At 33.6% G+C, this 27,384-nt stretch overlaps 5 protein-coding genes across 5 annotated transcripts in view; 4 read left to right on the forward strand and 1 right to left on the reverse strand.

Annotated features, from left to right (window-relative positions):
- Positions 1–4,948, forward strand: part of LOC134273653 (collagen alpha-1(I) chain-like) — a 30,448-nt gene extending 25,500 nt beyond the window's left edge. Inside the window, exons 46-59 of the mRNA XM_062755843.1 lie at positions 15–68; positions 194–247; positions 431–484; positions 592–699; positions 793–846; positions 1,538–1,591; positions 1,683–1,844; positions 2,251–2,304; positions 2,390–2,425; positions 2,643–2,678; positions 2,812–3,145; positions 3,331–3,440; positions 3,661–3,933; positions 4,152–4,948. Of these exons, the coding sequence (XP_062611827.1) occupies positions 15–68; positions 194–247; positions 431–484; positions 592–699; positions 793–846; positions 1,538–1,591; positions 1,683–1,844; positions 2,251–2,304; positions 2,390–2,425; positions 2,643–2,678; positions 2,812–3,145; positions 3,331–3,440; positions 3,661–3,933; positions 4,152–4,295 (1,527 nt within the window). The 3' untranslated portion in view covers positions 4,296–4,948. The remainder of the gene's footprint in view (positions 1–14; positions 69–193; positions 248–430; positions 485–591; positions 700–792; positions 847–1,537; positions 1,592–1,682; positions 1,845–2,250; positions 2,305–2,389; positions 2,426–2,642; positions 2,679–2,811; positions 3,146–3,330; positions 3,441–3,660; positions 3,934–4,151) is intronic.
- Positions 4,949–8,516: 3,568 nt separating this feature from the next.
- Positions 8,517–9,723, reverse strand: LOC134273639 (acanthoscurrin-2-like). Its single transcript, XM_062755821.1, has 4 exons — positions 9,515–9,723; positions 9,094–9,399; positions 8,749–8,865; positions 8,517–8,570 (listed from the first exon to the last, which is right to left on the reverse strand). The coding sequence occupies exons 1-3, from the start codon at positions 9,711–9,713 to the stop codon at positions 8,762–8,764; spliced, it is 609 nt and encodes a 202-aa protein (XP_062611805.1). The 5' UTR covers positions 9,714–9,723; the 3' UTR covers positions 8,517–8,570; positions 8,749–8,761.
- A 1,785-nt stretch (positions 9,724–11,508) lies between these two features.
- On the forward strand, positions 11,509–13,195 carry LOC134273640 (acanthoscurrin-1-like). Its single transcript, XM_062755822.1, has 4 exons — positions 11,509–11,806; positions 12,160–12,580; positions 12,743–12,832; positions 13,114–13,195. Exons 2-3 carry the CDS (start codon positions 12,160–12,162, stop codon positions 12,802–12,804), a joined length of 483 nt encoding a protein of 160 aa, XP_062611806.1. The 5' UTR covers positions 11,509–11,806; the 3' UTR covers positions 12,805–12,832; positions 13,114–13,195.
- A 4,011-nt stretch (positions 13,196–17,206) lies between these two features.
- On the forward strand, positions 17,207–22,202 carry LOC134273641 (uncharacterized). Its single transcript, XM_062755824.1, has 5 exons — positions 17,207–17,326; positions 18,088–18,172; positions 19,544–19,814; positions 20,315–20,431; positions 22,145–22,202. The coding sequence occupies exons 3-5, from the start codon at positions 19,550–19,552 to the stop codon at positions 22,192–22,194; spliced, it is 432 nt and encodes a 143-aa protein (XP_062611808.1). The 5' UTR covers positions 17,207–17,326; positions 18,088–18,172; positions 19,544–19,549; the 3' UTR covers positions 22,195–22,202.
- A 1,638-nt stretch (positions 22,203–23,840) lies between these two features.
- Positions 23,841–24,659, forward strand: LOC134273642 (shematrin-like protein 1). The gene is made up of 2 exons (XM_062755825.1): positions 23,841–24,480; positions 24,607–24,659. The coding sequence occupies exons 1-2, from the start codon at positions 23,841–23,843 to the stop codon at positions 24,657–24,659; spliced, it is 693 nt and encodes a 230-aa protein (XP_062611809.1).
- Positions 24,660–27,384: the final 2,725 nt, after the last annotated feature.

The following is a 27,384-nucleotide window of genomic DNA, read 5'->3' on the forward strand; positions in this document are numbered from 1 at the left end:
GATTTTTGATTCAGGGAATACAAGGTCCCCCTGGTATTCCTGGACCACGTGGATCACCAGGTTTGAAGGTAAGAATGTATTTTCTGATGGATTTAGATCTATTTATTTTGGTACTGACACAGCTTTTTAAATGAGAATATAATTATGACAATTTTATTTCACTGTGATTGTGACAATCAAAATACATTCTTAGGGTGAGGCGGGACGTGACGGACCGGAAGGAGAACAAGGAGTTGCAGGACCAGTGGTGAGATTTTAATCACTTTATCGGATCGGTGGAATATAAAAACGTACTAAAATAAAGGGCACCGATTACCTCATGTATTCCTCTAATTTAACTTCTCAGTGCTTTAGACTTGCTTATTAATAGACAAAAATTGTATTTTTAGTGTAACTTTTTATAATCATTTAACATATAATCTTTTTGCAGGGTCCGCCAGGTTCTCCGGGAGAGTCAGGACTTCCGGGACAGCCCGGTAAACAGGTATGTCACATTCTTTACATAAAAGTAATTTTTGACTATTTTAACTCTATTTATGTATTTCCCATTATAAATTGTTAGCGTATATTTAATTGGAACATTTTTATCAGGGTGAAAGTGGAAGCCCGGGGCCCCAGGGTGAACCAGGGCCGATAGGCGAGAAGGGAGACCGTGGACTGCAGGGTCCAATGGGAGGACGTGGTTTACCCGGATCGCCGGTATGTTTAACATCTATATAGTTCAAAACACCATGAAAAATGATGTTGAAATATATAGAAGCAGAATAATAACATTTGTGATTAAAATTTTAGGGCAACCGCGGACCCCCAGGCCCCCCGGGACCACCAGGTTCTCCCGGACCAGTCGTATGTATTACTACATTGCATTTATTTCTTTTATGACTCTGTATACTGTAAATCACTTTTTATTCGTGAGAACTTTATTTTCGCGTAATTACGCGAGACGGTGTGCTCGCGAAACTTTATTTCTCGCGTATAATAGTATTTCTTAAGGTTATATACAGCAAAAACCACAATTCGTGAAATTTAATAATTTTGCCTAATTATACCAATATATAACATATCATTGTGGTTTAATTTTGATGTGATAAATTTTCCTATAGCTCAATTTTTACTTCATTTATCAATATGTGATTATTATAGCTTTTGGAAAGTTATGCATATATACCCTCTCAGCAATTTGAGCTGCATTTTTGAAAATTTTATTTTGCTGTTAAAATGTGGTGTTATGATAAATTTGTATGTAACTTAAACCTTTATGATCAATTAGACGTGAGTAAAGCAGAAGAAAGGCTTCTATATACAATCCAATATACAGTTTTATATAAGAAATCATTATTGTACAGGATGACATAATGTAATTTTGATTCAATCAAAGCTTATAAATAGTTCTTTAATCGCAAATATGAACAACAGAAGTTTATTAACGTTATTTTTTCTGTCATTGAAATAGTTATTCACAATTTTGCAACAAAAAAATCCGACATCAAAGTTGCAGCTCATATTATTATTTTAAAAAGCGAATTTCATTTTGCAGGGAGAAGCCGGTGCTGTAGGGGCCCCTGGAATACCGGGAGAACAAGGACTACTGGTAAATATGTCTACAGGCAAACAGTCGGAATAACGTGTACTAAAAACCCCCAGTAGATATTTATTACTGGGTGTTTTGTCTTTTGTAACAGGGACCACCTGGACCACCGGGTGCCAAGGGAGAAATGGGGGATAAGGGAGAGAAGGGACACATGGGTCGTGTGGGGCCCTCGGGAGTTATTGGTGACGTCGGACCTAAGGGAGAGCCGGGAGAGCCCGGGCCCCCTGGAATCAAGGGTGATAGGGGTCCGGAGGTCAGTGTTTAATTTTACAACAACTGCTATTGAATGATCCATCAAGTTATGTATATAATTTACAAAAACACTACATTAATAGTTGTATACCGGGTAATAGTTTCTGAAATCTGAGATTGCACATTCTGTATTTCAACATTCGAAAATCGGCAGAAAAAAGAATTTTGTGAAAAAAAGGCTCATGTACGAAAATTCACTTGTACTTTTAAAATAAGTTGGAAAAAAATGCTCAAAAAAGCAAGAATATCCACATTTTTAAATGGGCAAATTGAACTCTATATTATTTTTCTAATGATTATCAAATATGAGGGGAAAAAAGAAGAGGGGTGCTTAATACTTACTGAAAATTTTAACTAAAACTCGTATACTTCTCAATGACATTGACCTTACCTTTTAATGGTTGTAGGGACCGGAAGGTCCTCCAGGTTTCCCAGGACCGGAAGGAACTCCAGGATTCCCAGTAAGTCCAGAAGAAAAATGTAATTTGCGTTTTATTTCTGAAAAAATAATTATGCATGAAGTAAGCAAATCTTTTCTATTTATAGGGGCCACCTGGACCACCAGGACTCAAGGGAGAGCGGGTAAACTTTTTTTGACAAAAATAAAGTTACTCTGACTTATATAGTAAAAAATATGGCCTTTATCTATATCAATCAAATTTTATTAATACCTGTATCTTAAGTAGTCAAAATGCATTTTTAGCTGAGATATAAATATTCAAATAATGTTAATTACCAGTAGACTTTGAGATGATGCTTTATAAGAAACTAAAAATTAGATTGTTCTTATCCATTTCAGGGAGACACAGGACCAAAAGGCGACCCTGGTCTACCGGTAGGTGTTGTCATAAAATCATGAAAAAATTTTCAATTGCATATTGTTTTCTTTTTTCAGTGTTATATTTGTAGACTTGTAATGTTGTTTTCGAATGTTTGCACTAATTACCTCTTTAATTTATCAACATTAGGGCCCTACTGGACCCCCTGGTGCCCCCGGGGCATCTCAGGCCTTCCCATCCAATTTCTTCTCCTCATCTTTGGCGCCAAAAGTACGCAGACGAAAACGTGCCGTCAATCAACATGAGAATGCTTTCGAATTCGATGTCAATGAATTGGTGAAGGAAATGGAAAGCAAGAAATATGAACTGAAGGAAGGCGTCACTCTTCTGGTCGGCAAAATGTTTGGGCACATACAAAAGTTAAATGATGAGATTTCCAAGATTCAACATCCAACAGGGAAAGAGGGCAACCCTGCCAGTACCTGTAGTGATATCAAACTAGGAAATCCAGACTCTAAAGACGGTCTGTCTTAACTCTTGTTTCAAGCTTCATATATTATATGAAGTAAAAATAAGAATGAAGTAAAAATAATGTCAAAAGTTTGATCTTGAGATTGCTGTGGAAAAAAAATCTGCTAAAATTGATTCGATTTTGCAGACTTACTTTTTTTGTCCGATAAAGCACTTGCTAAAACTTTCTTTCCACAGGTTGGTATTGGGTAGATCCTACTCTAGGAGCGTCTGGTGATGCCATCAAGGTTTGGTGTAACATGACCGCCGGAAGTACCTGCATCTATCCAACCGAACTAACCAAACAGGTGGAGTTTAGCATTCCTCATCTCCATTTTTATCGTTTAGACTAAAATGAGAATTTACACTGTAATATTAAACTAAAAAATGCCCCCAAAAGTATTGGAATGTTTAAATGTTCACAGTTATTTCTGAACTTAAACTTACACAGGGATATTCAGTTAAGAAGTTACCTTTGTGAGTATTTGTCTAACTTGTGAAGTTACTATTGTGAATTCCTGTTTTTAGTCTCCATTGCAATCAAGAGAGAAGGAAGAGTCTGGACAATCGTTTAGCGGGCTTAAATCTGGATTCATGATTGAGTACCCGGATGAAAAACAGCTGAACCTTCTGCGCTTGTTCAGTGAACACGCCACCCAGACATTCACGTACTACTGTAAAAACGCCGTGGCCTGGTACGATGACGTGTACAAAGATAAAAAGAGCGCCATTATCCTAGAGGGCGCTGATCGAACAGAATACTTGACTCAAAACTTTGCAAATGTAATCGATGGCTGCAAGGTAAGTTTACATCTAGTTATTTGTCAGTTGCATACATGCATGCTGCGGGAGATTGCGCAAAATAATGTTTCAGAGAAAGTTACATATTGTCCTTGAGAGTGTTGTTTTAATTATTGAACTTTGAAGACCAACATTTAGGGTTCCCAAAAATTGTTGAAAATTATCGTGCAGTTAATAGTTTGAATACATTTTGAAATACAATATTATGTCATTTTCAGACAAGAAGTGGAGATGGAAAAGCTATATTTGAAATATCAACAAAGAAAATTGAAAGTTTACCAATAATTGACTTTATACCAAAGGACTATGGACAACCTAACCAAGAAATTGGCTTTGAAGTTGGACCAGTGTGCTTCTCTTAAATTCACCACACCCTAGCTCATTTTGTCATTTATTATTGGTTTATCATTTTATGTTCATTTGAACACAATATTTATTGAGGACTGCTTTATTATGTTTCATTTTAGATACATTGTATGTTAATTGGTCTCGATATTGTATTGGGTATAGCCTTTCGGACGATGTAACTAAATTAGTCAATAGCGAACACTGATGGTAAACTCGGTTTATCATTTACAGCGAAACTGTGATTAACCATTATATAGGTTACGTTCATTTGTAATCGACACGAAATCCACAGTACATTATTTAGTAGTATTAATGTATCATGGAACTCTATACTCTCATGTTTTATATCACTAGCGTTTAACATAGCAATTGTATGACTGGCTGGATAAGGGAAAACAGGGACCCAAAATGCATCTGTGCCACGTGACGTACGTCTCGTGATCTTTTCTGTTTTTTAAATATGGCTGCTCTTTTCAGTTCAAAATTAATGCATACTACAGTATCAATGATTGGTTGGATGTCAAACACTGATCTCACGTGACTTCCTTTGTAATGTCTGCATGTTCCATGTGTAAATTGCATTGTTTTTTATTCACTAGCCCCCTTTCACTGCCGTCGCTGTTATAATCATAAATTACGAATTAAAGAATAAATTGAAATGCTTTTTGCCGTGTCTGTTTTTCAACTTGAAGCTTAATCATACCAAATTGAAACAAATGAGCAGGGATTTAAACAGGATTTATTACTAAAAATCAAAGTTTCGACTGGCTGGTGCAATGGTTTTAACAATGTCATTGATCTGACAAGAGGCGCATGGGCAACATCGCTCACCCGGGCAAACTGGCTAGGATGATTGATTATTATTGTTTAACGCCAAGTCGGTAATAATTAGCCATATCTATGTAAAACTGGCTAGGAATAAGCAGAAATCAGTTCAGTATTGAAAAGTTTTAAGGGGTTGGCAAGCCTAAGCTTACACTACCTCAGAATCCTTCTACATCAAAATTACTAATCATGACTGCTGCTCTGAAACAGAAGAAATTTCAAAAATTTTCCTCCTGTCTATTCGTGTGTAAACTCTTGATTGATCATCGTGGTCCCGCCAAAAATGTAAACAAATTTGAATCAGAGGAGTCTGAAGTTTTAATCGTAAAAAATCCGGAAAAAAATCCACCCTGAAGTAAAACACAACACCAGTTGGATGGCAACGCGTTTTTGGGACCAATCTAAACAAATAGATCTGGGTTTGGCCACAAAAATTTCGCGAGTAATTCAGTATTCGGTGTGTTTGTGCTATTTATTCAAGTGAATTTTTAAAAAAATAAAATTCAAATAATTAATATTATATCAATAAATACTTTATTTTATTATATGATTGAATAATTTCCATCTCACTGATTGGCTGAGATGCAACTATGTTGGAAAAATACTACGTTGTATTGACCTGCACGTGACGTTCCAGGTGAATACAAGGATTTCTTTCCTCTACATTGATCTAAAAATAGATCTGGAACTTCCAAAATGATACAAATGGTTTTGGAAAGCTATTTAAACGACTATGACTTTTTTCATGTGAACAATACATAATCGAATATATATTTTCGAGTGAGTGTGGTAAGGGGGAATGCAGGAAACCCCCTCCAAAACTTTTACTGAACAACAATTTTTACTTTTTGGCAGTCAGTTCTCCGTGATAATACCCCTTTCTTTCCTGACATTATATTTTTTCATGGCAACAAAAATTGATAAAAAAAACTGATACGACTGCTAAGGTTTATTTACATTCTGATTCTGCTTTTCTCTTGTATTTGACTAGGACTTAATTAAATGCAAACAAGTAATGAGCTGTATCATTTTATCAGTGAATCATATAATAAAACAATTATTGCTGCTTTTTGAGGTCAATACAATGATTTAGCCATCTTCGAAGTACAATATTCACCTCGCCCTTCGGGCTTTTCGGGCTTGGTGAATAGTGTACTCCTCAGATGGCTAAATCATTGTATTGACCTCACAAAGCAGCAATAATTGTATATGAAAAGTGCACTAAACACATTAGAAGTAGAATGACAATTGAAAACGACATTTTTCACCAGATATATAATTTTTTTAATAATAATTATTAATTTTTTTTATTAATTAAAAACAGAGGGGGATAGCTCTTTCCAAAATTTAAGTTAATAAATTTGGACACATCCCACCCTTACATGCTATTAGTAATAAATGGGAATTATGTTTAAATATACTGAGTGTTCAACACCTACCATCTGTTAAGTATTCAATGTCACTGAATCTTTTGCTAATGGGATGGAATATCGTAACTTCTTTATTGCCGATTCTACATCCATCCTCAGCTACCCTCTGAATGCTTGACGTACCCAAAGTTTTGCCTTATATACCCTTAGGCTAGTCCATTCCAAGGGTTGTCAGGTCATTCAACTATTTCAAGTCTTCAATGTGTTTTACTCAAATGCCCCTTTGCCATTACACCCACTGTTGTGGACACTTTTCGATCAGAAAAGCTCACTTATTTCACCTCAGGTGAGCTAAAAGTGATAGATTCCTTTCTCTATTTACCTCGAATATTCATAGAGAGCAGGATATAAATGGTCTTTTGGATGTTAATTTCTAATCACATTATATAATTATTTATCAACACTTTTCTAATGCATATCCTTTACCACTGATCTTTATGACTTAAGTTAATTCATTGAAATTAATTCTGTTTTCACACCCCTGCGTTTAGTATAACGAAAGAATAAAATTGAGTTTCTTTGCTAAACTACGGTTACCATAATTTTTTTCTGATATTTATTCTACAAAAAAAATCGGGGTGAATTCATGTGTACTAAAAATATATACTAGAAGAAAATGAAGTAGAAAATTTAATAACTGCTAAGTCTAGAAACCTTTTTAAATTGTCCAAGTTTTACCAGGTCCGAATTAATATTTTTCCGGAAGTAAAAAATGGATGATGCGTACGCAGTCGTAATGCTATTCTTTGTTTACTAGTGTGATTTACAATTAATATTTTCAGTTTAAAAGAGCCATATATGTTTAGTGTCTCAATTGGCCCCTTAAAATGAATATCTTAATTTTACTTTTTATATAGCTTTAATTTGTACAGCTATATATGCGATCTTTATTGGTCATTTTCATTTTGATCAAAATGCCGTTATTTTAGAAATATGACATCATAAAAATCACTTTTTCCCGCCATTTTAGCATATTTTGTATAAAACTACTTATTTTCAAGCAGTTTTTCTTCCAGAAAATATAGAGCGCAGCCTAGAACAAGCTTTATATTTTTACCAAAGATGTATCTGTTCAATACTAATTACTGTGACAGAAAAATTATGTATGTTCTACTATGCGCTCTATGTTTCCCATAAGAAAAAACATCAAGAAAAAGGCATATTTTTGGCTTTTTTGTTAGATGGCAAATAGCATTATTTCTCATGTCATTTACAGCTAGTGAGTGCATATAAATGTGAAAAATATATTGGAAATATTTCTAATATAATCTCTTCTACAAAATAAATATCAATTAAACATATCTGAATGTCATTCTAAAATGTTGATATTTAGGGGGCCAAAATTGGCTCTTATCATAGATACTCCTTTTCAAAATGCTTCATTAATTTGAGTAAAAAAAGTTCATATATTTTTCTTCAGCTAGTTTGATGCAGAATGTTTGTATTTCAATCAAAACATTTTCTGCACTTTCATAAAGCGTAGATTTAATTCATGTGTTTTCCCTACGGCTTCCGTTTTGAGACTTCGACTGACAGTAAACTAATAGACGGAGTCACCTGACCTCAATTGCAAAAAAGCTAGATTTCAATAAAGTCCTTACTCCTCTACCAATTACTTTTGTAGTTTACATCTGTACATCTGCAGCTAATTCCACCTATTCCCACTTTTTGAAAATCAGGTAGGAAAAGATAAGACTTCATGTGGGAATAGATGTAACAACAAATTAAATTTCAGATCTTTTGTAATTTGCAAGTGGGAATAGAGGGAATTGCTATTTTGAAAAAGTGAGAATACATAGGTAGAAGACACCGGCGTTTAGTGGCTAATTTTATGTACCGGTAATAGCATTGATACACTACAGGTGCAATTAGCGTCAATGGGATACTAGTATTTCGAATCTAAAGAACAAAAAATGTAAACAATTAAAAGGATACATTCATTTAATGCATCATAAATATGTATACAAATATGAACAAATTTGGGCGGTGACAAAACTTCGTAAACTATAGTATGCGATGCGTGATGCAGACAATCTGTAAAACAAATTAAGTTTAATAGCAATTACTGACAATTCTTTGAGAATCTCCGTTTTAAATACTAATCTGAGAATTTATTCTTCTTACTTTACAGTTTAAGAATTTAACCAAAACAAAATTTGCATTTAGAATTGTTAACTTGCCCCTGAAAAAAAGTAGCTCTGGTAGGACGCACCAGCTCTGAATAATCAACCAGTCAAGGCTCCAAGGAAGCCGAGACCCGGGAATCCACCGGCGGCAGCCAAACCTATTCCGAGTAAAGGATTCGAAGCAGCGGCGAGGGCTCCGATACCTTAAATAAAAGTACTATATGGTATAAATGAATGTCAAAGAGAGAGCAGTATCATAACCCGGATTCAATTCAATATCATATAAATGCACATCTGTTAACAAATATGTATACAAATTGCTTTCAAAGATTTACTGAATTGCTCTCATCATATTTTATTTTTTTATAAATTCAAAATTTTATTAAGACTTTTAATAGTCATTTAAATGCACGGGTCCACATTCAACACACCTCCTAAGAGCGGGCTTCCACCCCCGAAGCCACCCCCAAATCCACCCCCACCGAGGAAACCTTGGTTTTGGTTATAGACGGAGCCCAGGGCCAGTCCAAGACCGCCATTGGGTAATCCCAAACCTCCTCCTAATCCTCCTCCCAATCCTCCTCCTAATCCTCCGCCATATCCATATCCTCCGCCATATCCATATCCTCCCCCATATCCACCATATCCTCCCATTCCTCCGTCAACGGGCACCGGCACGTAGTAGTCCTGAGCCACCGGGTAATAAATAATGGTAGAGTAGCTACCTCCACCTTTCCCTTAACAAAGGAAAATGATTCAATTATTTTTTTTAATTTAGGTATAAAAGGTTCTTTACAATGACTCATTTACAGAAAATAAAATTCGTTTATATACTGATGAACACGACTGTACCTTTTCCGTAACCCTTTCCACCACTATATCCCCCGCCGTATCCCCCGCCGTACCCTCCGTATCCACCATATCCTCCGTACCCACTATAACCTCCATATCCCCCGTAATACCCACCCCCGCCACCGCCCCCGCCGTAGCTGGTTGCCAGGCTAGCGCCAACACACAACGATACCAACAGAGTCGTCAAGATGGCCTTCATTTTGTCTCTAAAGGGAACATTTAACAGTTTCACTTTTTTTTCTTGAAACTAAATTAAGAATACTTAAATTTGTTGGTTTCAAATTAAGGAATGAATGAATCAAAACGAAAATGAAAAGGCTTTTTTTCATTTTAAATTCAGCCGGTTTTAATCTATTGAATCCACTAAAGTCTTTATATACAATTAAAGATTAAAAGTAAGAGGCATTTTGCACGATCTGTTATCAAAAATTAATTGCAGTCTGTCCTTCATTTGAAAAATATTTTAATCCATTTCACTTTCAAAATGAATAAAGAAGCACCTTGATAATTAATTAAAAACCTATTGAGAATGCTAGAGATTATAATATCACTCACAACCCTGGGGACTTCTGTTCCCTGCTACCTTGTCCAGAGTGGAGCCCAAAACTCAAAACATCCAATTTATTTTATACCTAGCTACCATTATTATACCCGATGGGGAACCCGACGGGGTTCTGATGTATTTGGAAAAATTTGACATGTTTATTATATTCAAAGTATAGATATTCTGGCAAGGCATTGGAAATATATTAGGATTTTAGCTATTCCCTGAAAGAAAGAGGCATAAATAAATAAATATGAATGTCTCCTTATCATTATTTATTTTTGGTTTTATTTTACATTGAACCCCCTTCCCTACCCCAGAGCATCTTTTTGATGATGGACACTGTGGTTTGATTGGCTTAGTGACCCTTTCCTGTTGTGTATAAGAGGTTATCTCACTCCGTGATTGATCATATACGTAATCTCGCGAGATCTCGCCAGAGCGAAAGCCAGGTACACGTTTCACCTTTACATGTGGAATTTGGAATAAGTGTTCTCGGCGATTTACTGATGAACAGTTATACATTTTTCGCAATTTTGTGTAACAAATACATGAAATCCACATATGAATAAATCGTTGTTCACATCTCCATAAGCTGGAGAAAAATGAAGAAAAATTTTTATAATCAAATCAGAAGATAACTATACTGTGAAAATTCAAACATTTTAAATGGTATTACTTCATACTGTTTCCTTTACAGATGACTTTCTTTATTTTTAAAATCAAAATGCTATACAAAAAAATGTAGCTTGATCCAAAATTTCACAGATAAGAACAAAACTTTTTCCCAACAATGCTTGAAATGAAATTTTTAAAAACTTTAAATCTAGATTAAAGTGAATATAATAGTAAAAATTAACTCTAGAAACACATCTTTCATTGAATTCGAAGTTTTAAAAATTAAAAATACATTTTTCTCTTACACAAGTAGTTCTTTTTATGATGAAAAATAACATCGAAAACGAAATTAAAAAAAAAAATGTAATTAAATTATCACAAAAATATAACTTTAGAGGAAGCAAAAGCCTCAAACGCGTTTTTGTGTATAAAGATTATTGCATTTCAAAAATCGCAAATGTTTTAAAATTTCAGAAAAGAAAATAATGATCGAACTAACATTTAGAAAATTTTAGTTAATTTTAGCTTTTAACTCAAACATTATCGAGGTATTGTTTCCTTCACCAAATACACTGCATTATGAACCCCAGTTTTGAATATGTACTCGACTCAAAAAGTTAAAAGTAAACAATCATGTAATGAATATATTGGATTACATGTAATAAAGAAAGAAAAGTTAATTAAGGTGAAAGTTTTTGAAAATTGATGAAATTTATTTTCATGTAAAATATATATCTCATTCTGATAAAAATTCCAATCAGTAAAAATACCGTATAAAATGAATGAACACGTTTTTACTTTTTTTTTTCTTCAAAATGTTCTCTACCTTTTAATTATATGTATAGAAATTTTTATCCATTCACACAATTACGGAACTGCGGCTGTTCCTTTGCGCCTTGGTTCCGTTGCGCAGTTGTGTCACTGAATCCATCCATCATCTTGCGTTACAAAGTCAAACAAAATCACGATCATAGAACCAGTATATCTATCAAAATCACCCCACAGTTCGCGAACACCTGATACGGGGCTGTTTTTGTCTTGTGTAAGGTTGAATCAGGTCCCGGTATTTAAGATTTTGGTCGTATAAACGATCTATCCATTTGGTGGTGTCCGTGGATCATAACAGCAAGGTACAAGTCTGTGATGTTTTCATTTCCCTGTGATAGGAATTTCGGAAGAATAATTGTCTGAATTTTTCTAAAAAAAATATAATTCCCCAGCTTCGTTAATTTGTCTGATTCTGTAAAGCAAAACATAAATTTCAGTTTAATTATCAAAAAATACATTTAATCCCAAAGTGAATGAAAAGGGTCTCAGTTGCCTTTCAAATTCAAGAGCTGTCGTCTTTAAACAATTCTTATTTTGTAAACCTTGTCTTTTTTAAAGAAATTAATATTTGTTTAAAAAATTTATAATTTTCCTTCACATTTTTGAATGCTATCTGAGTGTACCGTGGTGAAAAGTTAACATTATTTTCGTCCAGATGCGGATCCTGGTAGCGATCGCCGTGGTGACAGTGTTTTCTTGTGTGACTGCCGATAGTTATGGCGGGGGATATGGCGGGGGATACGGGGGAGGATATGGGGGAGGATACGGGGGAGGAATGTACCCCGCCATGAGTGGATACGGATATAGCGGATATGGTGGATATAGCGGATATGGCAGTGGTGGCGGTGGGGGGTACAGCGGATATGGCTCAGGGGGAAAAGGTGGAAGCGGTGGAGCGCTCTACATTCCCTATAGTTACCCTAACCCCATCCCCTACCCATTCCCTGTGGGTGGTGGTGTAGGAGGAGGAGGAGCTGCCACTCTCCCATCTTTACCTAACCCTCTCCCCCTTAACTTAGGGACAAGCATCTATCAACAAAGAAATCAAAACCAGAACGGCATTCTTGCTGCTATCTGTAAGTATAAAACGCGGATTGAAGAAAAATAAAATTGCAATGATATATATTGATTTAAAAAATACTATAATATTTAAATGAATGACATATTTAGAGAAGAGCTCTAACAAATCAATTTTCTGTTGATTTTTCCTCCAAGTATACAATTTGTTTTGCTTTTAGTGGGAGCTGCTCTTTTATACTGGCTTTGGAGCCAGAACAACAGCAACACCACTACTGGATAAAATGAGAGTTCTTCTGTTCCTAGTCACAGTGAGTCTATATTGTCAGCAATCTTCCAGGTTTCACAAAAAGGCGACTTTCTTTTCCTCAAAAGATCAAATGAAAGTGCTCTACCATAAGCATATTTATAAATTGTGTCTTTATTTGGAAAATAAACGTGAAATTTACAATACAATCGCAAAATGTTCTATAATGATAAGACGTTATCTTTGCCGAGAGTTACAGTTTACTTTCATAGGAAAATCAGACTACATTTAAATAGCAACCAGAAACTGCTTACATTGACTTTGTTAATTTCTTTTTTTTTCCAGATTGTTCATCACGCAAACTTAAATTGGTCGCCCGAAGTATGTTTCTTATTGTATCGTTTTGCATTTGCTATTAAAAGCACATATACTCAGTTCTATTCTTTTTGTCTTTCAATCATAAAATTAATGTGTATATATATCTTATAATTACGTATTCATACAACCTGGAATTTAAAAAAAAAAAAAAAAACACCGGCCAAATAGCACCCCTCATTTCTTCATACACAACCAATCAGAAAAGAACTCAAGAGATGATTTTCTTCATATAAGAGCTAATTCAAATGACTTATTTACTTCCGTAACTTTATTTTGAGTTAGAAGAATAAAATAATTTTCTGCATTTATATATAAATAGTCCAATGTTGAAATGGTGCACCCAACGAAGCTAAAATTTGAAACAAGTTTTAAAATACAGCTGTATGTTTATTTAGGCATTATTTTATAATAGAATTTCAATCATTGATTAAAAGAACAAAGGGGGCATGTTGTGACGCGTTAAAATATGATATGGTATGCATTTTTTAAAACTTTAATCATGAAGGTAAATTTTGATTTGAAATGAGATAAAGGACGTTTAGGATTTTTTATGAAATGTGAGAGAAAGCATTAAGAAAACTAAACTATTTATGTGGAAGAATGGTGCGATTACAAACCATAAACCATTAATTTGTACAAAACATCGATATGATTATTAAGTTACATATTGAGCTTATCATTTTTCATGTGCAGTGTTTATATGTTCGATTGTATGTATATTGTTTGAATAAAAGAAGGCCCCGGGGAAGAATAGTACTTTGTATTAATTGGGATACCTTATTTAAATAAAGTATTATTATTTTTATTATTATTATTATAAACACCGGAATAAACTATGTTACTGAGCATGTAATTTTTAAAAATCATTGGAAACGTTGTTTACGGCAAGGAATTTTTTTTCTATTGATTTACTTTTCGTACGACTTAACAATTTTTCAAGATTTTCAATCCTTATAAAATCGACAAAACGAATTAATGTAACAATAGAAAAAAATGAAATTATCTAATATTCTTTAAATGTTAATTCAAATTTTTTTAATTCTTTTTCACAAATAATCTCTTATAATCGTCGGCCCACTTCCTTCCTTATTATGTCGTTTTAAACGAAGAAGAGTAAATGTATTTATAAGCTTGATGTCGCCGAGTATACATTGTAACTGCCCCTGGCCATCGCTAAAAATTGAACTGGCGCAGTATCAAACACCAGAGTTACATTCTCCATTTTTTTCTCTTTATAAATTTTAATTTCAATTGCAGGCCTGTAGGAAGCAATTTCAGTGTGGAGGGGCACAGCAATATATTTTCAATTGGGGGCACCCAACTCAAAAAGGTCAGCAGTTGTGTTTATTGATGGGGATGGAGATAATATTCAGTAGAGCTAAATGTTATAAATTTGGCGCCTTTCAAAACTCAATTGGTTACATGTACTACATGTACGAGATGTCGTAACAGCCTTGTGGCAACGCACTTTGAAAAAATTACGCACTTTGAAAAATTTTTTCATAGTGCGTTGAAATTGGGACAGAATCAACGCACTTTGAAAATTTTTTTCAAAGTGCATTAAATTTTGGACACACTCAACGCACTTTGAAAAAAAATTTCAAAGTGCGTTAAGAGTGTACGTAGACACTTTTTACCATATGGACATTTAACGCACTTTGAAAAAAATGTGTATAAAACAAAAAATTCTAGACTTAGAATTTAGCAAATGGAGAAACAATTTGTAATAATTATATCTTTTGAAAAACTTTTTAATTTACATGTATTGATTTCACTTCATTGAAAACAAGGAGAAGACTAGTAGAAGGTGTCTTAGCCAACTCTTTTTTCTTATACATAGCCGTCGGTAGCAAATTGAAAGTGGACACTCCCCCCCCCCCCTCCCTTAGATAAGCCTCAATTTTCAATGCCTATATTATGTATATATTTGAAAAACATTTGTGTGCCTACCCCCCCCCCCCCCACCCCCCGGTACCGATGCCTATGCTACACCCAAATGTATGTATTTACATAACTACATGTATGTATTATAACGTTGAAAACTTTCAATTCATTTTAGTTTACAGATCATGCATGTAAACTAGGAAAAAAAGTACAGTAAAACATTTAAGAGAGAGAGAATTTTCAAGGTATGGAAAAATCAAAATCGCTCACTTTCACATTCTGAAGTGACCTCATCACCGAAGAGTTATCAAATAGGTTCAATTAAATATTTATCATACCTAAGATTTGCAAGAATATAGACCAAGCCATACATATTTTTTCAAAGTGCGTTAATATGGTCGATATTAACGCACTTTGAAAAGAAATTTTATTTTTTCAAAGTGCGTTAATTTGGTCCCAAATTTAACACACTTTGAAAAATTTTTTCAAAGTGCGTAATTTTTCAAAGTGCGTTGTAACACAGCCGTTTTGATATGTAAAGTAAAATATTTACATTCCTATTTGTTTTCTCTGCGATATCTCGAAGAGAGTTTTAAAATGAGTTGATTTCCTAATAATTAAACCTGATGTGAAAATTCTGATATCTGATATGCATGTCATTCCTGTTGCATGTCTTTTTGTCTGACGTCAGTGCACATAGGCGGGGACTATTTAATTGGAATAGGATATAAATATATAAGAACTCACTGTCTATAGTTTGTTGGGTATTCCAGGGACATCAAAGGCAGTTAGAAACGTGCGATAATTTACACATAACAGGCTTCACCCGTTATGCGAATTATCCCTGTTTCGAACTATAATCTTTGATGCCCTGGCATACCAACGTGGTCATTTGAATAACTCCTGAATATTGGAAAGGGGGGATATAGTTTTCATTGTGAATTGTAAACAATACAAGTATACTAGCTTTATGTAAAGTTTCAACTTTAAAGTTTAAAAAATAAGAAGAGATATCCATTTGTAATGTACAACGTTAATCTGGAAAGTAAGCATGTATTAGTTCATTATGGTATTCCACGTTATATTAATTAAGGAATGAAGCTTGTTTGAACCTATGTTATACGATATAACATACCTTGGGGCTTTTATTTTCCATCAATTTAATTTTAGTTGTAACACGCCATTTGATTTGATAAAAGATTTATTTAATATTGTATAACATAGGTAGTCTGCGTCACAATGAGTTACATCAAAAACGTATTATTCCACTTGACGTTAATTTTAAAATATGCTCAATTTGAAGTCATTTGGGGGGGGGGGATTCTTTTATTGTCTACATTGAAATTAAATTATAAGGAATTAAGTTTATTTTAACCTAGGACATAATATAGCTTTGGGCAGTTTACGCTTTTTAAATAAACCGCTTCGCATAATATAACATATATTACATAGGATAAAATAAGCCCCATTCCTAAAACGCTGATATATATCACTCAATATGCCGAGTTGTAAGACATAAATAAACAAACAAAAAAATCGTACATTTTAATGTAAACAACTTCTAAAAAAAATCTGTAAAAACTGGTTCAAATACAAAATTCTGATTTTGAAAGTTTCAAAATAATTGCTACTTAGTATATAAATATGAATATCAAGAAAAGCATTTTACCTTAAAAGTTCAATAAAGAAAATATATACATGTGAGAGAGATATTGTCTTTAGCAACATTTTTTAAAGAATGAAAAAGTTTTTATTTAAAGAAAGAAAAATAAATTTTTACAGTTCCTGGCCTGTCAATCAAATCAGAAACTATTGTTTTTTAATGATTGACAAGCGGTAAATTATTGATCTTGAGTCAGGTAGATTTTGGGGGCGTCAACGTAAAATTGGGTGTTTAACAACATTTTTCATTATTTATTATTTATACTGAAAAGTGTTCCTCAAAAAGATATTTTTCTATTGGGTTTGAATTTAAATTGATAACAGTTTTTGATGTAAACTTCAGAGGATATTGTTTTTACTATCCACAACGTACATGTGACATGTTAATTAATAAATTTAGAATGCCACATTCCGTAGTTGAGTTTTGTAATCGTTTAATTTTTTGCCGATTGATATCTTAAGCATATTAACAACTGTTAACTAGCAATATTATCGTTAATGTGCATGTTAATTACATAACTAACACTTCGCCGCCATTACAGGTGTACACAGTGACGTAATGATTAAGTTCTGAGACGGCGGAAATTCACAGGTGTCGGGAAAATTACACGCAGTGGAACCGCAGATGAAAATAGTAAGGTTTTTTCTTCTTCATTCCATGAAAATATTTAATTTAATTTTGATATAACTAAAATTAATTAACTTAAGGATATCCAATCTGTCCAATATAATTATCTTATAAATATGATTTTAAAAAACAGCTTGAAATATGGCTATAAAGGAACTTAATTGTACCTGAATTAATAAGCAATCCCCGTATTAATTTAGCACCAATTATTATTTTGTTTTATGAAAAATATCAACAATATTTTTTTTCAAAACGCACATTCGATGGATTTATACTTAGATTAAGACATTATAGTACAGTGTATTTATTCCTCTTTCGTTGTAAGAGAACAAATTCTAGCTTTGTATTTGTAAAACAAGATTATATTTATATATAAATTAATTTAAGATAATTTTCATTATCCTTCAAACGGTGGCCGGTTTCCGGGAATAGAAGATGAGAAATTCTTTACTATATTTTAGAAAAGAAAAAAAATGGGAAGGGGGCTCATATGAAGATGACGAAGCATACTTTCACTTAAACAAAATTATCTTTTTTTTTTTTATAAATTTCTCTAACATGATTAATAAACTTTAAAAAATTTCAGGAATTGATTTTAATAAAATAAAAACCGATTTACCTTTTAAGATTGCGTATGAAAACATTCAATGTTTATTCTGTTGTTTTGCAAGGTCAACCTTGCAATACGTTAAAATAAATGAAAAAATTGTGAATAAAAGATGAAATATTTCATTTTAAAAATCATTCTTCTCATATTTTCTCCACAGCAGGCCAAAAGAAAAACCAGTTGAAACCGGACAACCACTCCCGGCTCTTCTCATTTGCATTCAAGACAGATTTGCATTTAAAGAGGTTTGGTTCTCGGCTGCTTTTGTAGTCATTTTTGTGGCCTGGACATCTAGCCCGAAAACTCTATTTCAAATTTTAGTTCAATTTTTAACATTTATATTGAAACTTCAGAAAAAGCCTTATTATATGAATTATTTGTATGAATGCATTGAATGGGCAAACATATATACATGAAACATATATACCATAATCTGATGATTTCCACTAATAATTCTTAAAATGTATGTTTTAGCTTCTGTATATGAAAGTAAATGGGTTTGGGGCTGCTTTCCTAAACCCACCCTCCAATTACTGCATTTTGAGTATATTTCTGAGTTTTAGTCTTATTGCTCTTATTTGAATAGAGTGTACTGCACCAAAAATGGGGGACGGGACTTTCATATATATAGAACATTTTTTTTATAGTGGGGATAGGCATAAGCAATACTACTCTACTACCGTAAGTGCAATCTGGTTTCCCTTTAAAATTATAAAGACCATATTTCCATAGAAAATTATCGTAGAGGGAAAACAAATGAAAAATTTGATTTTAACCGCATTATGGTACACTCAAAGACCATACGTCAGCTCAATTTTTGCAAGCCTTAAAGAAAAACTTGCCAAACACACTCCGTAGCTGTAACTCCGTAAAATATCATCAAATCAGAATAAAATGCAAATAAATGTATGATCTAGAACTCATCAGACTTTACCTGCCAAAAATCGTTTCAATATTTGACAGACTGGCAGACATGGGGACAATACGGCAGACGGACAGACACGGAGGAAACCTACAGCTCACCTTTTCACTCGTTTAGGATTTATCAAACACTTAGGGGTTTTTTTTTCTTCAGAAAATATGAGAAAAATTAAAATGTATTTCTGTTAGATGAATATATTATCATACTATTTGAATATCGCTATGCACATACTAACATAGGGCTAAATCTGGTTTTTCATACGAATTGTCTTTTTTTTTTTCAAGCTTCCAAACGGAAAATGTTAGGTGTCACGACAGTACACACCCCCTTTTCATAAACATTAAAATAAATGAAGGGAGACCTCTTATCTGTAGTGTATTAGACTCAACTTCATTGAAAATAAAGACATTAACTGTAAAATACTACTACAAGCACGTGCAACTCCTTCTGTCCTCTCTTATAATAAACAGGAAGTAACTCCATTTTGAATATATCATTAACATCCGGTGACGTGTATACATTTGTATGAGGTGTTTTTCCTAGCTTGCAGGAAAGACCCGAGAAGATGCGATTTTGCTTATGTCTTACCCCCCACCCTCTTTTTTTCAGGAATAGTGAATTATTATAATTTAGTTGATTTTAATTTAGATTATTTGTGAATGATATTTTTCGTTCTTGCTTAAAAATTATATAGGTCTAGATGCACAAGCTACAAGCACTGCTTTTCTGTCTGGTCATGGCCTGCGTTAGATGTCAGTTTCCGGTTCCGTTTGGCATGATGGGAACAGGGTTTCCGTTACCTCCCACTTTAGATCAGACAGGTACCGGGTTCCCACTACCACCCACTGTAGATCAGTCGTCTGTACCGATGGTGAGAGGAAAAACTTTGATGGAGGCATTGAAGGAGGAGAAACAACCGTCGGTTTTTATGAATGCTTTCAAAAGGGAAATTCTCAAAAATTTTAGTAAGCAATCTTTCAAAATATGCGTATATATTTGTTGAAATGACATTTCTTTCATCTCCATAATACCAATAAGATGGACGTACAAGGCAAGCAATAAGCCTAAGTTATATACTTAGTTGGTATACCGTATGTCTCAAATCAAAATACCTTGACCCGGCCCAAGGGATGCAGAAGTGAAGTTCAATAATATAAAATCTTTATCAACTTACTATGATTGTTTTTTATAAAAGAAAGAAAGAAAGAAAGAAAAACCATGCAATCTTGTAAATGAAATTGAAAAAAGAAATCAGGCTTGATGAGAGGAGCCCTTTCATTAATTTTTTATTTAATTAAACCCCCCCCCCCCCAAAAAAAAAAAATCAGGAGAGAGAGAACAGTCAACTAACCAAAGAAATACATTCCTCGATAAATGCATATGGAAAAACATGCATACGAAAATGTATACAATCCTATTTGTATAAAAGTCTCGTACTGTATTTCATATTTTTTTCTGATTTCAGTGATAGATCAAATAAATATATCTAGCTGCACAGTTCCACTGGATAATCTAGCAACTTTGATGGGAATGTCGAAAAACCCTTTCCGCTTCTTTGTCACGAACGAGTTATGTGAAGAATGTGAGTATTGAGACCATTGTTCCTAGTATAAAATTTGGGTTCAACATTTCCTAATAATAATTATACAACACCTTGTATCGGGGTTTAGATAACAGTTTAATTCTAAAGTTCTCTTTTGTAGTGGTGTAGTTAAATCAAGGTAATTTGGTCATGAATTTGAAAAAGAAATTTGCAGAAAGTTTAAATTAAAGTAAGTCGAAACGCAGACTCACTGGATCGTTTTCAACATGTGATAACATTCGCCCGCATGGCGCAGTGGAGCGTCTGTACTAGAGTCGCAGAGTAAGGAGTTGATCCTTACGTCGCGGGTGCATATCCCACTGTGGGACGTGGAGACCAGTCCTTTGGATGAGACCGTATAAACCGAGGTCCCGTGTTGCAGTAGATGCTGGCATAAAAAAAACCCTCATTGCTCAATGGCCCTAAGTGCCGAGTATGACAAAATTTGCAGCTCGATCTCGACCGGCAAGTGGGGCGTCTTCGTACGAGTGAAAAATTCTCGAGAGGGACGTTAAACAGTATACAAACAAACAAACAAACAATGTCTTTTTAATGGAGGGATAATTTTCCAGTGGAAGTCTGTTGACATTCTTTAAAACAATTGTAGCTTTCTTAAAAAAATAATGAATAAAAGAAAGCAATTAAATGAATCTGTTTTGTACACTAATGTGACTCAAAGTCGTGTTATATTCTTTTTCGAGGGCCACAACATCTTTACTAGCCAGGGGTTTTAAATCGCTATTCTCCTCATTAACGTTTGTGGAAAGAGTAGCGCATCAGAAACCTTTGGCTAACGAAGATGGGGGCACAAGAGAAGTTTAACGCTTCATCTGAAATTATGAATACATGAATATGTAGCTCACAATATACCAGTATCTTTCCTATATACTGATAACATTGCAAAATAACTCTTCCTGCAAAATCAAATATTATAAGATTTAAAAATTCACATAACAGTGAATTCTGAATCTTTATCAAACGATAAAAAAGATAGGCTTTTTTAAGGGAAAAAGGGATTTTATCGTTCATCTAGTTTGATCCAGATGAGGTGAACAGGATTTCTAGACATTATAAAATTTTACAGAGGTTCCTTAATTATTAGGACTCTGAACTCCATAATTGTATCGGGAATAAGAAAAGTAAAGTTCAAAACTAAATTGAATATGTCCTTAATAAGAATATAAAGGACTAGAAAATCCCCGCCATGAAAATATCACTCCAAAATTCAAAAGCACATAAATGAAGAGTATATCTTCGTGATGCATGTTTGAGATCATCCTTAAAAATTGTTTGTTTGGAATTGCCGCCTGGATGGTTTCAGACACAGAAGGGAGGGCAGGAAGATAAATTTTGAATCTTTAATTTAAAAATCCTAAATAAAAAGTAAAAAAAAAAAACCCACATTTTCTGACTTTTTGAAAAGAAAAAAAAAGTATCTACTATCAACAAAGAATCCTGATTTTGAAGAGATCTGACACTACGTACCTGGTAAGTGTTTTGTGTGGTGCATGTGATGACATGCCAAGAATTGATTAAATTTTTTTAAAAATCGTCTTACTTTTGCTCAATAAATTTTTATCAGGAGGTGGCATTTTAATGAGGTGGGAGGCAATTCCAAACAAACAATAATTTTATTTTGGCTTGACAAAGAAATCCGCAGCTTGTACAGTAATGTTATTTTACAAATCTTACAATTTTACATTTTCTTTCCAGTTATGTTCCGACTAATTGTGCCGGGTGCCAAGGCAATTCTCACAGGATAATCCACAACAGCCATGACTAGTTCTACCCAAATTATTTATAATTAACTGGAAAAACCACAAAACATTAAATAAATAATAGAAATTCAGTGTTTCTTCATTTTATGTTCTAAATTATTATGAACCAGTGAATCAAAATATTTTTTCTATGGATTTAGGAATATTATATGTTGTGTTGTTATGTTTATACCTGTACATTTTTTAATATTTAACTGTAACTTTTACTTATACATCAAGATTTCATTTCCATATTTTTATTACTGCTATCGAAATCAAAACAGTTTAAGCTTCAAAATTTCAACAACAAAAATTTAAGTTTTAAACTATATCATAGTACCAAAGAATTTACTATTAAAGTAATTATAATAGTGTAAGAGTAAATAAGGTTATTTATTCATCACCTGTTCATTTGAAACAAGAAAGAAATGTAAACAGGGTGAACCATTGGTTTTACAGGATAACGTTTAAAAAAGATGAACAAGTTTTATCCTATAATATTTGATTTTTTAAATACATGTTCATCTAAATATTTACATCCACTGAATATTTTCTTCTGTACTTCTTAAAAAAACATGTCCGTTTATCAGTTCATGAACAACACTAAGCATATCACCTGTACAGATTATTTGATCCGTGGCTGTTCCATTATAATCTTTGTAATCCTACTTTAAATGATGAATTTATAAAGATGTAACTATAAACATAAAATGTCTCTCTTTGATTGTTAGTACGGGAATTAACATTGCAGTTATTGCAGAAAAAAAATTACGCAGCAGGTTAAGCATTTTTTGCAACAGCTGCGACAATTTTTTCCATGCTAACAACCAAAGAAAGTTGAGTTTACCGGGTGCCAGTAACTATACAGAGTTTACAAATGCTGTACAATTTATATTTACTGCAACCCGATGAATTCTGACTTACAATATGGCATATTATATAAAGTCTTTCTGTTTGGTAGGACAACAAACGGAACAAAATTATATATTTGCTTTAAATTTTGTGTTTCAATAAAATTAAAAATGATTTTCGTATTATACTGATTTTTTTTTTCAACCACTGTCAATTGTTAAAGTCCTTGTGAGAGCAATACACTAATACAAATTACACTAATTATTTATAGTTAGTCTGTTAAAGTTTTATTACAATATAGATACATTAATCATATCAATACCTAGCTATTAGTCAGCCAATCAAACAGGTAAATCAATGCAATTTTGTATAACTGCATCGGCCATTAGAGAGAATCTTCTTCCTCATTGCGAAACAGCATATGGTAATGTGTTCTCACTCTCCGCGAGATGTAACTTCGGGTAACCCCGTGATGTGCGGATTCTAGCAAGGTCAGCGCTGGCTAATGAGAGGATCGAACGGCTCCGGTCGTCTTCGTCATTCCCCAACTGTTGTGGTGACATCGCTTTATTGTGGTGGTCCGTATTGGTCGGTCAGGGTGTAAAAATGACGAATACACTGCATATTTTCTTCCGCAAAAGATACAGTCATGTTTGTTACATATTTCTCAATCATATAAACTCTCTATATATAGGTCATCTCTTTCTTCATTTACACAGAAAATACCCGATAGTTAGACCAAAGAATATTACAGAAGGACTAAGTCAAGATTTTTACACTCATATAAATAGTTGATAAAAATGAATTCAGCTCGGCTTTTCATAATAATTTGCATTGTTTGTTCATACCTACCATCTGTTCGAACAAACGACTATAGCTGGAGCCAGGGAACACAAAAATATCACAGACAATTACCGTACGGAAACGGTCAGTTTGTGCAGGCTGGAAGTTCCTATGGGAAAACGTATTCCGGGAATTATGGGAACGGAGTATCAGGTACAGGATATGGCTATTCCTCCACTCCTCAAATTGGAATCGTATTACCAAAGACTTTCGGATATGGGTTTATGGGGTATGATATGCATTCTCTGCTCGGGGGAAGCTTCTATGATATGATGGGATTTGCTCTTCCACAAACTTACGGACTTCGCGGTATTTCGTACCTGCATCCTCAGACATTGCTTCAAATGCAGCCCATTTATAACCTATACGGGTATGGAATGTTTCCCTTCTATAATTCATACGGTGGTCATTTTGACGTCTATCAGAGGTATGGATTTAACAATCAACAATGGGGGCACGGTAATAGTATCTGGGGAGGATATCCGACACAGTTAGCTATGCAGGGAACGTTTGGTCCCGGAATTAGTCCTTTCTTTGGATTCAGAAAACCAGATTTTCTAGAGCGTCTAGGATTTCACGGAGTAGCAAAAGATATAGGTAACGATTTTTACCAGTTAATACATAATAAGCATTGTAATTTTGAATTTTTACTGAATTTCATAAATTTTTATGGGTCGTTTCTCTGAACTGATCATATATTCATCATATTTTTTTTTATTTCAGTGACAGCGGTTGGTGGTGCTCTGTTGTTTGCAGGTCTAATGAAGATTGGTTAATTAATTCGAGGTGGAAAAAACATTAACGACTGCCTGTGATAAATATTTCTAAACCCATGTTCAAAAGAAATGTCTTGTGCTTGTGTAGAGTGATTGCTTTAAACATTTATTGATTTCTTACATTTATAAGGTTGTAATTGTACATTATTTTTCATTGCATGTTTTGTACGCTACGTTTGTTTATATTACATGTATTTTGTATTCCCTTCTAGTATAGTATATTCCTTGTTTCATTCGTTGTTGTCCACTTTTCGAAAAAGAACAGGGTTAGGTTAGAAAAATGTATTATTTACTTTATAGTTTATTTTCTGTTCAGGCTTTGTAACATATTTTTTCCACTGCCAGTAAATGTAAAGACCTTTCTTGTCTATTCCGCAAGGACGTGTCAAAAACTTTGCTTCTTCTGTAGCACTCTCTTACCCCTAAACAAACATATAATTTTATTGTTTTATTTTAATATAAATTCATTATTTGGCTTAAATCTGATGTATTCAATTGAGACAATAAACACAAAGTAGAAGCAGTTTCTGATTTACTGTTATTTTTATTTAAAAAAGAAATAAAGAAACATTTTCGATTAAGTTTTTGTTATCATTAGGAATTCTATTAGCGATTGTGATTATATGTATGAAGAATGGTTTCATTTTCTTTCCCTTTATTTCGGCTAAATTTTAGAATGTTTGATTTATAGGTATCTGTTTTGTAAATACAAATGTAACCACAGGAACAGAATATTTGGAGAGATAAATTTTAAATATGAATTTTACTGTTGGACAGACTGAATATGAACTTTTTCTTTCTTTACACAATAGAAGATAGTTAAGTTTAAAATGAATTCAATGTGAACACACTCCTCGATCTTTCCTAAAAATGAAAATTCTTATTAAAGTTAATGTATCGCTCTTTGTAGTGATGTGCTGCTATTGTGACCGTACCCAATTCCAACACACACACTCTCGCACACATTAACAATATGCATTCGTACAAAACAATTCCATTCAGGGCGCGTTTTCTGTCCCACTTAGTGCGTCGGACATCGCGGAAAAGAAGCTAAATGCCGTGCCATTAAAAACGAGACAAAATGAATCAAGGGCGATGAAATTATGGAAAGATTGGGCCGAAAATAGAAACCTGCAAGTATTAACTCACTTGGAAGGCAATCCCATACCAGAGGAATCAAAGGATTTGTCGCATGATATGCTGTATTTTTGGCTCCAAAGGTATATTTGTGAAATCAGGCGCAAAAATGAAGACCCCTATTCCCCCAATACACTAACTCAAATTGCTTCAGCAATACAGAGATATCTAAGAAATAAATGTGAAAAGGTAGATATTAATTTTTTTTTTAAGGAGGATAACCCTGTATTTGCAGGTTTTCGGAAAGCTTTAGATTCTAGAATGAAGGAATTAACAGCAAATGGCATAGGAGTAAATAAAAAAAGAAGCGATCCTGTAACGTGGGCAGGTGAAGAGAAATTTTGGGATACTGATGTTTTCTCTTTGGATACAGCTGAGGGGCTCTCATATGCTGTGTTTTATTATAATGGGAAAGCATTTGGATTTAGGGGCATGGAATGGTATAAAAATTTAGATGCGGAACAGTATGAAATTAAAACTGATGCAGAAAATAACTTACAATACATTCAATTTACTGCAAGAATTTCCAAAAATGTACAAGGGGGTCTAAACGTTGAAAATCAAATAGTAAAACATTACGAACTAGTGCTAATTGTAACGGGGACCGTTACAGATGTTCCCCAAACGCTCCCCAACTCCCTTTTGGTGCCATATTCCCTGTAAGCTTCATCAAATAGGACAAAAACTATGTATTTGAGACTTTAACAACGCCAAATTCATTCAAATTTTAGCATTGCGCAAGTGCACATGTGAACGCATGTGCGTAATGACCATATCATCTTGTCTACCCAATCTTTATACTATTTAAGAGCCATTCTCTGTAATGACTTGAAATTTTATATAGGAGCTGTGGCACGCATAGTCTCAGAATTTCTCCAAACTCTCTATGATAAAAGTCTTTGATACCCTTAACTAAAATCAGGCAAAATTGGTTGCTATGTGTTATAGTTACCATGGCAACATGTCTAAAAGTTTAAAAAATAACATTTTTTACCATGTTTAGAGCCCCATAATTAACATTTGCGGCAAAGCAAACAATTGGCATTGACTGTTTCCAAAAGTTGAAGGCCTGTTGCCTCAAATGCATGATAAACAGGTTTGGTAAATCAACTATTACATACGTTACTATGGTAACAAATTATTAAAAAGTAAAAAAAATATTCATTGAATTTTATAAAGTCATACACGTAAAAATAAAAAGCAATTATACGATGAAATGTGATCAAATAATAGAGAAAAGAGCCTTGAAACATATACCAAGAACAAATTATGATATTTCAGTTTGGTTGGCAATGGTTGCCAAGGTTTTTATAGAACAGAGAGCCTTCAAATTTACGCTCTGTATGTTTAAATCTGATCCTATCTTTTAAGAAAGCACATTTCCTCATAACTAATGATCAATTTTTAAAGATGTTGGTTGGTCCTTATTTTCCCATTTAAAAAAATTTAGATCGGATTCTTTAAATAGAGCGTTGCTATGGAAATAAGCAGAAAAAATATGCTTAAAAATCTGAAAAATATTTTGTTACCTTGGATACGTACCCTCAAATGTAGATTCCCAAAACTTTTATGATTGATATTTATTAAC

The sequence above is a fragment of the Saccostrea cucullata genome, unplaced genomic scaffold (assembly GCF_032062105.1).
Source record: "Saccostrea cucullata isolate Sc308-1 unplaced genomic scaffold, CSIRO_AGI_Scuc_v1 ctg211, whole genome shotgun sequence".
NCBI lineage: Eukaryota > Metazoa > Mollusca > Bivalvia > Ostreida > Ostreidae > Saccostrea > Saccostrea cuccullata.

Excerpts from the sequence above, each read along its gene's own strand:
- LOC134273639 (XM_062755821.1), bottom strand. The coding sequence starts at position 9,713 with ATGAAGGCCATCTTGACGACTCTGTTGGTATCGTTGTGTGTTGGCGCT. Across the intron at positions 9,400-9,514 it reads TGGAAAGGGTTACGGAAAAG|GGAAAGGTGGAGGTAGCTAC; the intron begins GTACAGTCGTGT and ends TCCTTTGTTAAG. Across the intron at positions 8,866-9,093 it reads TGGAAGCCCGCTCTTAGGAG|GTATCGGAGCCCTCGCCGCT; the intron begins GTGTGTTGAATG and ends CTTTTATTTAAG.
- LOC134273640 (XM_062755822.1), top strand. The coding sequence starts at position 12,160 with ATGCGGATCCTGGTAGCGATCGCCGTGGTGACAGTGTTTTCTTGTGTG. Across the intron at positions 12,581-12,742 it reads CGGCATTCTTGCTGCTATCT|TGGGAGCTGCTCTTTTATAC; the intron begins GTAAGTATAAAA and ends TTTTGCTTTTAG.
- LOC134273642 (XM_062755825.1), top strand. The coding sequence starts at position 23,841 with ATGAATTCAGCTCGGCTTTTCATAATAATTTGCATTGTTTGTTCATAC. Across the intron at positions 24,481-24,606 it reads CGGAGTAGCAAAAGATATAG|TGACAGCGGTTGGTGGTGCT; the intron begins GTAACGATTTTT and ends TTTTTATTTCAG.
- LOC134273641 (XM_062755824.1), top strand. The coding sequence starts at position 19,550 with ATGCACAAGCTACAAGCACTGCTTTTCTGTCTGGTCATGGCCTGCGTT. Across the intron at positions 19,815-20,314 it reads GGAAATTCTCAAAAATTTTA|TGATAGATCAAATAAATATA; the intron begins GTAAGCAATCTT and ends TTCTGATTTCAG. Across the intron at positions 20,432-22,144 it reads GAACGAGTTATGTGAAGAAT|TTATGTTCCGACTAATTGTG; the intron begins GTGAGTATTGAG and ends TTTTCTTTCCAG.